The sequence below is a fragment of the Cyphomyrmex costatus genome, unplaced genomic scaffold (assembly GCF_001594065.2).
Source record: "Cyphomyrmex costatus isolate MS0001 unplaced genomic scaffold, Ccosl1.0 scaffold193, whole genome shotgun sequence".
NCBI classification, from domain to species: Eukaryota; Metazoa; Arthropoda; class Insecta; order Hymenoptera; family Formicidae; genus Cyphomyrmex; species Cyphomyrmex costatus.
The window spans coordinates 6,663,004-6,675,616 of NW_017275965.1; the positions used below are offsets into that span (position 1 = coordinate 6,663,004).

At 36.3% G+C, this 12,613-nt stretch overlaps 2 protein-coding genes across 3 annotated transcripts in view; both read right to left on the bottom strand.

Moving 5' to 3' along the window:
- LOC108772668 (uncharacterized) overlaps positions 1-1,449 on the bottom strand; it is an 11,244-nt gene extending 9,795 nt beyond the window's left edge. Inside the window, exon 1 of the mRNA XM_018538241.1 lies at positions 964-1,449. The gene's annotated coding sequence lies outside the window, so the exon portion shown is untranslated. The remainder of the gene's footprint in view (positions 1-963) is intronic.
- A 1,697-nt stretch (positions 1,450-3,146) lies between these two features.
- Positions 3,147-4,550, bottom strand: LOC108772869 (uncharacterized). 2 transcript variants are annotated; one of them, XM_018538513.1, is made up of 3 exons: positions 4,469-4,550; positions 4,245-4,380; positions 3,147-3,706 (listed from the first exon to the last, which is right to left on the bottom strand). In XM_018538513.1, the coding sequence occupies exons 2-3, from the start codon at positions 4,259-4,261 to the stop codon at positions 3,355-3,357; spliced, it is 369 nt and encodes a 122-aa protein (XP_018394015.1). In that variant the 5' UTR covers positions 4,262-4,380; positions 4,469-4,550; the 3' UTR covers positions 3,147-3,354. The 2 variants fall into 2 exon arrangements, with proteins under 2 accessions (XP_018394015.1, XP_018394013.1); XM_018538511.1 differs by lacking the exon at positions 4,469-4,550 and having other exon boundaries at positions 4,245-4,462.
- Positions 4,551-12,613: the final 8,063 nt, after the last annotated feature.

Here is a 12,613-nt window from a genome sequence, read left to right on the forward strand (position 1 = left end):
CGGCCGAGACGGCGTCGGTAAAATGTGCAAAGCGTGGCTTGCCTACCCCCGCCATGTTGGAAAAAAATGATCCACGTAAGAGCGCGTGAGAGAATTGTGACGCGGACTTTTCTTTTTTTTTTTCTTCATTTCCCTCTCTTCGCTTCTCTCCCGCTCTATGAACACAACGAGAGATCCCTTCTTCTAACGCGCCGAGAGTGTGATCTCCGTGTGGTCCTCTCTCCCTACCGTCCCGTTCCCTCGCAGTCGTACCCGGGGGTTCCGTACAAGGACGGAAATAGGAAAGAGACGCGAGCGAGAGCACGCGGCAGAAGACGCATCAGCTGACGGAGAGTGCAGGGCAGAGAGACGAAACGACGGCGAGGTACACGGGCAGGGCTGTTGTTTACACCCCCACCTCGATGGGTTAGAGGCAGCGAGATGCCACGGAGGGGCCTCCGAGACCTCGACGAACACCCACCACCACGCAATTTCCAACCCCACCAGCCTCTCAACCACTGTCCGCACCTCCAACCACCCCACCAAAGCCAGCTCGAGCCAAGCCGTGAGCCACGACGAGGGCCCCGCGACGATTTTAGTGTCTTGGGGTGGGTGCTCTCTGTGGCCACTGTTTCGCGGTTTCTCGTGGCATCTCGTCGTCTGGAGTCGAGCGTGACATGGCACCTACCAGCACCTACCGTCCGCGCACCGTCGGGAGAGAACTATCGACGGCCACACAGATAGAAAGAGATATATATATACTTCAAGCCGATACATACGTGTATATATATATTTTTTATATATATACATATGGAGAGGAGAGAGACAGAGAGAGAGAGAGATGCAGAGGACAGACACATATGGTCATTTTGCATACGCAAAAAAATCCCACGTAAAACGTTCGACGTGTTAAGTATACGAGGAAGATCGCGAACGTTCCGAGGTGTGAAACAAGCTAAGAGCTCGCGACATTGTTCTACTTACTCGTAAAGTGCTCGTAAGTACAGGCAGGTAGACGGGAACGAGCGGACGACCAACGACGACTCTCCGTGCGCACTCGGCTCAATGTACCGCTGTTACTGTCGCTGCCTTCGGTCTCTCCGTACCTCCGCTCTTAGTACGGGAATTGTCCGTCTGGCTGGTTCGCGTGCGTCGTCGCGTTCCCAATCCTCTCAGCGCAGCGGCAACAACTTTCTCATTTCAACGTGAACACGACGACCGACGTCGTATATCGCCGCGGCAGTCGCTGTGCCCGTTGCGATGCACACGTCATACATATGCGTAGAGACGTCAGGACGGACGCGCGCACGTCTCTAACGGAAGTTGGACGAGAGCTCGAGAGTGACTCCGCGATAAATTCGCACTCGCACACTCTGCTACTCTCTCTCTCTCTCTCTCTAACGCACAACGAGCTCCTCTCGGCGCTCTCGCTGAACGGAGACGCGCACACGCTTCGTTTCCGGGTTTATACAACCAACCCGCGATCGAATATGGCTCAGCCCTCCTCGGTCGGTAGGTACGCGAGCATGGATGTCGCTCGAGCCGACCAACGGGAAATAGATTCGAACTAACGGTACATAGCCGGCCTGACTGACACCACGCGATGGTGGTGGACGGTGGTGTGGCCACGCGTAAACCACTCCGAACGTGTTACGAGTGACTGATAACCGCCGAACGCCACTCGTCCGGAAACTCCGGGCAAGTTGGAGGGAATCGCGCTGGCGCGTACAGACCGCACACAACAGTCTCCGTCTCTACTCTGCCTGGGTCTCTCTACACGCGCGACGCTTCGATTGGCTCGACGACGACGCGCGCTTTCCACGCACTCGTCGCTATCTCCCGTCCCCCTCGGATCTCGGTTTTTTCGTTCGACGGGATACACGCGATAATCCCGCTTTCTAGGATGCCGCTGTTGAGGATTTCGACGGTTAAAGTATTAATTATGGCGGCGGTTACGTGCAGACTGCAGAGTAGGGTGTATGAGTGTGATAATGAGGCAATTAGAACGTGGCGTCGTGGCGCTTGCGCGTACTTGCCGATCGAGTGTTCCCCGCAAGCTGATGCTCCTTACCACACTCGCAAAACGATATGCGTACTCGCCAAAAAAAATTATCGCGCCGAATTATCTCGCACGATCTGAGAGCGTTCGGTCGTCGTCACTCTCCGTTAAATGTCGATCCCTTTTTTTTCGTCACGGTCACTCTTCTCTGGCTGTGTTCCAAAATTGATTACCAGTGCTGCGTGCGTGTCGTCATAAGTGCATGCTACCAATAGCGTTTCAACTTTAGTAAGCATGCTTTTCATGCGAACGCAGCTTTCGTTTTGGAACGATATCTTCCGCGCTGTCAGCGTATAGCGACGTGATGAAAAGAAATAATCTAGAAGTATTGAGAGAACCATACAGAAAAAATTCTTATTTGAAATTATTATATAAAGTTAGCGCTTGATTGTATGCGCGCATTTTTGCAAAACGTTCTCGAAATCCCGAAACCAACATTATGAATTTTAAGACTGTCTTAAATGCAGTCTCAAGATGTCATGAGCCAATCAGAAAGATGTATTAGAATCTTTAATATGTTACTTAAGATGATTTAAAATAAGAACCGATTATGAATATCGACTTGGTCCTTTACACTGAGCACTTGATACACACATACTAACTATAATAATTTTCTATTAAATTATTTTAATTTCGGTAATATATAAGTAATAAAATTAAAGAATATTGTACTGAGCTAGTACAATATGCATTTATATGATTAATGTCCATTTCCACCAATGTAGATTAATTTTAATCTCAGTTCAAGTTGCTCTTCATCTTTTTCTAATTCTAAAAATTAGAAAAAGATTAACAGTAAGTTAAACCGAGATTAAAGTTAATCTGCATTGTTGGAAACAGGCATAAGTAATCATGAGAAATTAAGATAATTTAACAGAATGTTATTAGTTCGTAGATGCATCAAGTGCTCAGTGTAAACAAGATTATATCGTCATATACCAATATCAATATGTACGAATAAAAATGTAACTAGCCTAGGATGATTTGCATGAGAACAGCGTAATTCGAATAAAGAAATATTACAACTTCCATGGTTTCATGTTAATCATTCATTTACACTCTCATTTATACACAATTTTATGCACTAATTAAAGATGCTTAATATTCCAACACGATTGTACATTATTGAATCTTATATCTATAGATGCTGCTTCTGATAAAAGTTTTATATACCAATTTTATTGCTGTGGTACACTTTATCATTATCCAAGAAATGACTGGGAAACCAAACATCGTCGAATATATCATGCAGAAGGACAAGAGAAAAACAGCGAGTTTGACTAAATCTCAAGATGCTTCACAAGTGAAACATTCCGTTAATAAAGATCTGGTCTCCTCTGCATACGTTCCATGTATAAGGAAAACAGCAATTTATTACTCTCATAATAAAAAGGATTTTCCGTCGCATCCAAATCTGGTCTGTAATCACTGGTGAAACTGCTTTGGCTGGAACCACAACTGCCTCTGGGCGATGAATTCTGAGATATCTCTGAGCAGCTTGGAGACGACATGAAATTTCCACTTTCCCAATCAGTTTCCATATTCTCCACTGTACTCTCCACAGTGTTCTCTCGTAGACCAGATAAACCATTGATATGAAGATTGTTAATTCGTTTGCTCAATGGCATAAAGTCACTGGATTCTTCTTCTATGTTGCGACATCTTTTCCTAAACGATTCAAATAAAAAATAATTATGAAATAACAATGCTGTTATAGATTAAAATTATGTTTTATAACTACTTCTTTTATTTACATTTGTCTTTTTATATATATTTTTATATACATTTGTACACATGGTATGTATATACAAAGCTGAGCATGTATTTGAAATACTTTTATTTGGAAAATAGTATTTGTAAAACATTGTAGCAATTGTATCTTGCAGTTTATATTTCAACGAAGCACATGAAAATGTTTTACACTTTAGATTTCATGGAAGTATATTAAAGTATTTTATATTTTGTATTTATCAAAAGTACTGACAATTAATATTATTATTTAAATTACGAAAAAAAACATGAAACCTTTAATTTTAAATATAAAATATGTAATACTTTCATGTGCATCGCTGAAATGTAAAAATGAAATACACTTTTATTGCAAAAACCGTGTTATATAAAAGTATTTTATATGTATACCCAGCCCTGCGTATACGTAAAGTATCACAATTCGTTACGTTACCTCGCAATCGTTTAAAAGACAAACCTGTTTGTGCGCGTCATGATATCGTTGATCGACCTCCACGAAGATTTCAATAAAAATATTTTGCCTGATGATACATGTTGCAATTCTTGCTTCAATATTTCAATCAATTATATTTTAATGTGCCAAAAAATGTTTACTACAGCAAAATATAAAAATTATAAATTATAGTCGCTTCAACATTCAAGTTTCAGATCAGAGAAATAGCCGATAATCTGAAAACTAACCTTCTCTTAAAACTTCGTAATTGTCAAAAACTGTCATCGACAGTTGACCATATGAACAACGAGGAAAGAGTGGAGAGTTGTTACTTCTTCATAAGGTACCATTTAAGGTATATTCAGAATTTCAGATTATAGCGTAAAGGTGCCATTACATAGGAGCGTCCAGCATTGTGAGCTTACTATTCGCTAAAAACAAGTCAAGTGATCAAAACTGACGAATAGCAAGCTCACGATGTTTGTGACGCTGTCATGTAAAGGTATAAAGGCCAGTATTCATAGTCGGCTTGGGGTATCATCGAGCCAATCATAGGGTTGCATTAGCATCATAAGACAATTTTGAAATAAGAATCGACTATAAATACCTGTCATAGACCAAACATTCTATTGGTAGTTTGAAGCCAGAGATTAGCAGTTTAACTGGACCTATATACGAATTTCTCTCTTTGTATTCTACTTTGAATAAGACTTATTATTCAATAAGTGAATTAACGAAATCAACAGCGTATACGGAAGCAGCAACTATCCAGAGAGCTGTAAGAGGCTTCGTGCAATCAAAGAAACAGTGAAGGAACAGAGAATAAGAATTTCGACCAATCAGAAACGATGTAGCATGGAATACACGGTTTCTGATAGGTTCAAATTTTTATTCGTTATTTCTGTTCCTATTCTCTGTTTTAAAAGTTCTAAATATACCGAAATAGCACAATCCTTTTATTTGAGTCAAAATGCCAACAACATTTTTTATTAACTATTTTGATGGCCATCTTTAACCTGGTGGTTGTAGTTTAATATAAGCGCGTAATATTATTAGGAATTCTTTTAAATATGAAGTGTGGTCGAGTTGCTGCTTCGGAGCATTTTTTGATTGGTCAATTAATAAAATTCTTTCTTCTAATTGGTCAATCAAATGCAACTCGACAGGCAACCGCACCCATGATTATTTTAGGTCAAAGATGAAAAACATTTACGCTACTTTAGTTCATCTAGAGTATTCTACAGCTTTAAGCGAGATGACAGGCAGTGACGTAAAAAATATTTTTTATTTAAATGTAATTCGTTATTTACTTCTCGAGAAAATCGAGATCTCGAATTCTTTATAGCATATTCGATTTACTAATTCGACTCGATTTCGAATCAATGTGTTCTTTTTAACTACAAAAGAAAGAGCTAAATTGCAAGAAATGTAGCTAAAAAGACCATAAACTTAGAATTGAATCGAGTCAGTCGTTTAATGACTCCTGCAAACAGAAATGCGATAACGCTTGCCGCACGATGGAAATTGGCGCGAGAGCTAATCAGATTTTCGATTTTCGGTAAAAACAAAAAAAAAAGGGCGAGTTCAAGCCGACAAAGCGGCTAGATACACTTATCAAGCGTGTAGATATAATAATCGCAGCACATACTTTTGCATAACGCATTACGCATAGTGCATAAGAGAATCAAGCAATGAAACCTTCTCTTTTCTGTGAACTGGAAAAAAAAGAAAAATTCTGATTGGTTGATTCTCTTAATATGTGCTATGCGTTATACGTTATGCAAAAGCCTGTGCTGCAGCCTTAAGCAGTAAGGAAATCGTAATGCGTGATCTCTACAGCATTAATGAATGAGACTGTAAGAATAAGGAATTGATTAATCATATTCAAATGTGAAAAGAATAATCGACTGCGATTAATGAGAATTTCTTACTCTAAAATACCAAAAACTATGATTAAAAGTTAAAACTAAATCAATATAATTAAAAAGTCAGATAATAAATTAAAATAAATAAAAATACTAATTATAATACGCTGTATAATCTGAGTTGAACAAAGATTGCCTTAAATGGGATGATTTAGACGAACCGTTAAACCCATATTTAAGATAACCGTTGTTCTACTCAGATTATACAGCGTATTATAATTAATATTGTTATTTACTTTAATTTATTGCTACTGACTTTTAATTAAAAATAATTAGGTATATCGATTATTTTAGTTTTAACTTTTAATCATAGCGATGATAATTATTTTACACCGTTAGGAATAATTATTATTTAACATTGAAAATGATCCGATATGGATTAAAAACGTTCCTATAATAAACTTTATATATATATTTTATTTTTAATTACTCAGCATTGAGACCGTACTTGGCCCATAACGCTATTTTTATTTTGTTTAACTTTAATATTATTTGAGCCTATTTCTATTATATTATAATTGCAAAGTATCTGTAAAATTTTTGCTTTTATTGTAACAGACAAACAAAAACCCCAGGTATATAAATCACACACAAGCTTATATTTTCATAATATTACATATAGGTAGGTAAGTATATTATATACTCACGCTACTCACGTACGATATATGGATATACGAATGAACCTTCGTTAAGCTAAACGAATCGCTCCAATTGCATCGCGTTGGGCGCGATTCTCTTGACGAGACTAATTATAATTATTCATAGCTGCTAACAAATAAGGATAATACCGCAATAATATAAGCAAAAGAATCGCATAAAAATTCTATTCAATTTTATCACGAAGGATACCAACATCCGGAAGATATCGGTGTAACATCCTATCACAGAAAGAAAGAGAAACTATGTTTTATATTTTATCACGAAACCAATAATAACGTTAACGGAGACGTTACATTTTTCAAGAATCTCTATACTTACTGTCATTAAAAAAACCAATGCTTATAAATGGAAACTTCAAACTCTCTTATTCTTTTAATCACAAACGATTGCAGGTAATCAAATCCATGAATAACGTCATGAGCAAAAATATAAATATTTACAGTTGATATGAATCTGCAGTCATTTATACTTCATATATCATCAATGGAATGAATTAAAAGCTTTCCAACTTTGCAAAATAATATAAAATCGGCAGTTACGATCACTGTAAAAATTTCATTATTTTATATTATCTAAATCTATATCTTTCGAATTAACCATTAGAATCAAGAAATATTATTGTACAAATAAATAATCTTTATAATTTCTTCGTTATCCGAGAAGAACTCGACCTTACAATAAATGTTTCTGATTCTCACTGACAATGAGTATAAAATTGATCTAATTTGAAAATCAATTGACTTGTAAGGCTCTTTTCGAGGCTTTTTGTTTGCAATTTATTCTCAAAACATACAGAGAGAGAGAGAGAGGTCGGAGCAAAGATAGGAAGGCCCTCGTTCACGCGACGCGCTACACGCTCAACCTTGTAAAACGTGCGTGTATACTTATACGTGGCCTTGATTTCTGAAGCCGTGAAAACATCTTGCCGTCTCCTTGGGTTAATTAAACCAAGCCACCAAGTCACTGACTTTATTGGCACGGCCAATTTCTCCTCGACGATGTGGGAAACGAAATAAGTTTCTCATTACGCTTATTGTTTCTTGTCACGTTAACGTGAAAAGAGAAGATTTAGGTAACGAATATCGTGCAAGACGTGAAATACACGATTACTTTAAAATACTATTGATTAATGAAAACAGAACTCGCACAAATATCTTACAGTATTGAAAAAACGCCATTGATTCGAAATATGATTTTCTGGTAAATACGATTTCGATCAGATTTACACGCACACAGATTACACCAACGCGATTATACTTAGACTTTATTATAAAATCGTAACTCAGAATATCCGTATTGCGGAAAAGGCTTTCTTTGAAAGTTCGACAGCTTTAATGGAGCATTGTGTTAGATCGAATCATTTATTCATTTAAACATTACAAGTCAAAATAAGACTACTTTGTGTGTCATCCTCGATACGTATATTGTAACAACGCTATATAGAATATTGTGAATATATGAATCCCTATATGGGGTTTGTCGCGTTCGGTGCACCTCCCTTTTGGGCGTGGTGCTCACTGCAGACGTTTCTCATCGATTTCTCCACGACCGCCAAACACCATAAAGCTCAGACAAGACATCCTTCGAAACTTATATCGGAAATTTATGAAAATTCATAATGCGCGTACTATACGTATTTTTGTAATGACGACCATGATTATATTCTTAATCAAAAAACGATCATCGCGCGATACTGACACTGCAGGTAGGATACTCATGTATCGGCTTACATCATCGTTTTGCATTCCTCTTGGAATGTCTGTATATACATATAACGGGGAGACAGGTATCACGACAGGAGCAGGTTTTCTTCTGGGTCGATTCCCCGTCTGATGGCCTTCGTCATCGTCATATAGGAACGGATGGTTTTGCTGAAATATCTATACAACTTTAGATAGATATACAAAATAAATAACTTGAATAATTGTGCTTGAACTAATTGTGAGAATATTGAAATTTTTCACAGTATAATCATGCTTGGGTTTCCTATATAATTTTGGTGACTCAACAAAATTAATTTCAAATCTATATTCATTTAAATTAATACATATATATTTTAGCAAAATTGTTCTCTTTGCGTGCATTTGAATTGTATCCAACCTACTTGGCCAAATTTGAAATAGAACAACATAATTTTTAAATGAAGAAATAAGAAAGTTTTTGTTGGTCACGTATCAAAAAAATAAACGATTATACATATTAAAATATTTCTCTCAAGGTACAAGATACGACGTTTCCTAGTTTTGGTCCAACACGTACTTATGGTACTGCGATCGATATACCTAAATGCGATATATCTGCGATGTCATACGAAATCACAGACACCCTATTCTCGTTCTTTCAGTTTAGACTCAAATACGTATGCAATTCTTTAATTCGTTTTATTAAATCGCAACGTCCCAAGTAGCACGGCGTCTACAAAGCGTTAAAAAAAGCTCTAAGAAAATGTGTAAGCACTTTTTCAACGCTGTATTTATACATAACAGGCGTTGCTATGCTACTTGGGGTAATTGAATAATTGTACACCACACTCTACAAAGACTTGAAATATTAATTAAGAGATAATTCAGGAAAAAACATGCGAATTTTTAAACCTTATTCTGCGATTTTACCCAAGTAGGAGCTACGAATATAGATTGAGATTAAAAACAAGATTAAGAATAAAGTTGTTTGTGCGATTGCAGTGTATATACATAACGTTAACATTTCTATAATATATATGGCATTAAAAATGAAGAAAGACACGGCGATAACCCGCAAACCTTCTCGCATAATTTCTATAATATCTCTCTCTATTTAAGATTTACTATCAATTTTTCATTTTTCTAGAAAGATCATTTATTGAAAAACCTGAAATTAAAATTTGAAAATCTCTCGTTACGCTCCTGTTCGTTATCATCATCCTTCTCCTACTCGTTCGCCTGTTCGATGACGACAACACTGGCGAGGAATCTTTTCTTGCGAGACGTACACGAAACTCCATATCTGTTTTCTTATTCGGTTCTTTCGTTTTATTTTATTTCATTTTAATAACTATGCAATGTATATACTATATATGTATACTTTTTGTATCGATTATCTGTCATATAGTTTTAATATTTAAAGAAAAAAGTTATTTTAAATGTAAAACAATCTCGTAACAAATTGTAGGAAAGAAGATAACATTCCTCGTATAATTTCTCGTTTCTAGTCGTTTTCAATCGGAAGCGATAAATACATATTTCGAGTACGATTAGTTTCAAGCGATACAGCATATATACTCGTTGGTAGAATTGACAAAGACTAATGTTTTTTTTAAAGAATGAAACATCATGTTTCCTTTTAAACATGTTTTTAATACTTCAAATATACTTTACACAGTATTATTAAACAAAAAACAAACGTGTTTAAAACATATTTTTGATCAACTCTGCTCGTTAATATTTCGATTAAGTGCAGATTATGACTGAGTGTTAAGTGCGTTCCGGAAAGAACAAAAAAACTATCCGCCTTTCTACGCATCGTCGCAAGTCTCATAGTATCCGATCTACTTTTCGTTATACACATCGCAAATATTGCATTGACCTGTGCACGCAATGCGTGTGCTCGACATTAATTGCGATCCAAACATTTATACGAATTCATAATCACAAATTGCAAAATGATCAGTTTAGCAAATAATAAGGAGAAAAAGTGGTTCATAATGTGGAATACCAGGCAAATGAGATGGATACATCCGTTTTTGGACATAAAGAAGCATACGCACATACACGGACACCGCACACGTAGAGTTCATTGAGTTTTGAAGCCATGACCGCGTTTCGAATCCTTGACTGTTTCGCGCGAGCACGTTGACGTGTTGCAGTCTCTGGAAGGTCATACTCTCTGAAAGGAGTCAAGAACAGGAATAACTATAATAACTTACGCGAGAGCACGTATGTTTGTCAGAGTATTGTGTCTACCGATTTTAGATTAGTCGTGTAAACAAGGTTGAATTCCTCAGAACGTTATCTAAAATGTTCGGTCCATCGATTTTGTGTGCTATCGACGGCGCTATCGATACGTTAAAAGGTCTACATCGCTATATAAAATTTAAGATGACAATCTAGATTAGTAAAACGTACCAAATGTGATTGCATGTCCAAGACAGCTTTCCAACGAATAAGAATATGCTGTAGCGTCTCTCTCTCTCTCTCTCTCTCTCTCTCTCTCTCTCTCTCTCTCTCTCTCTCTCTCTCTCCCCTCCCCTTCTCCCTTTCTTGCACTGCTAATGAGATTAGATTGCTCGATATCATTTCAAGAATTGCGATGTTGAAATTATATAACATTCTTATCCAAATTAGATTGATATACGGCTCGTTAATAGTTTAGCAAGAGGAAGCGTTAATTAATGAGTCACATTTATGATTCTTAAACAATTCTTAAATTTTTTGGTACGTTATTAATGATATTATAAGGTTTTGCGATATAAGTACGGATTCTTGAAAAGGCTCTTTCAGCATAACGTTCCACTCGCATGACGCGATACTAGGCGACGCGACGCAAGACGAGGCAATGTGGGACTGATGATGACTAATCCATGCGAATGTGTCATGCTGCAAAGACGAACACCGAAGGGATACGTGTCTGCCATCAGACAATTATGCTCGATTCTTTCTCTTATGAGCAGACGTATATAAATATGTACGTATTTATTTGCTTTCCATTAATTATCCAAATTTATTCGTCTATGTTTAAAAAGTGTTTCTCGAGTTGTGCTATTAAAGACCAGCATTCTTATGGGAGTTCGCGTCCCTGTTAAAGCTGTTCACTCTGAAACTTAAAATTTATGTAATTAAGAATAAGAAATCGATAATATAATATTTATTTTATAATTTATTTCGTAGATGTGTATTATCTATAATGTGTGTAAAATTCAGTAATACTCGATTTTTATTTAAAATTGATTATAATATCATCTGGGTTTGATTAACGGCAGAGATGATAACTGCAGAGATAAAAAATTGTAATTTTATGACAATAAGATGTTATAACATTACAAATAGACATATTTATTTATAGAGTATTTATATAATAAAAAAAATAATGAATATATATATATAAATAATAATTTAAATATAAATGTTTATATTAATAATTGAAAATTTATATCAATTGTCGATAATGTCAGCGTTCTTCAGTTACCTCCGAGCCCTTTTTGTGAGGACGGAAAAGAATCGAATCGACGCTCTTTAATAGCAACCCAAACAACACAAAGTCTAAAATTGTGATATAAGTCTTAAGTCATCTTTTAGACACAAAAAAACACTTATGACTCGATTTCAGACACTTTTTATTGTCTGGTATCGTCGGAACGAATAGGAATATATAGAACAATCGAAATATACTCGATAGAATGAGTTAGTATACCTGTGGGAAAAATTTCTCTCTGTTACATAAAATAAAGGCGCATTCGATCTCCCTTGCATTACACTAAATCACTAAATTAATGTATGCTAAAATCTGCTAAATCTAGATGAAATATTAGCCAAGTTAAATGTAAAAACATATAAATATATTATTTAAACGATTAAATATCCGATAATATTGTCACACGTTATTTAATAGAATATACATATATTACTTTATTATCAAAAAAAGTTGATTACATCTATCTAATATACCCCACTGCATTTAAATACTTTTATATAAAGCAATTTTTTTAATATGCACTAACCCAGTACATACAAGTAATTGAATTCCATTAGTTAGCTGTAACCATAAGTTAGCTGATCAATTAGCATTGAATAGAGTGCAATAGTTGAGATCCTTTTGCACATACCGAATGTT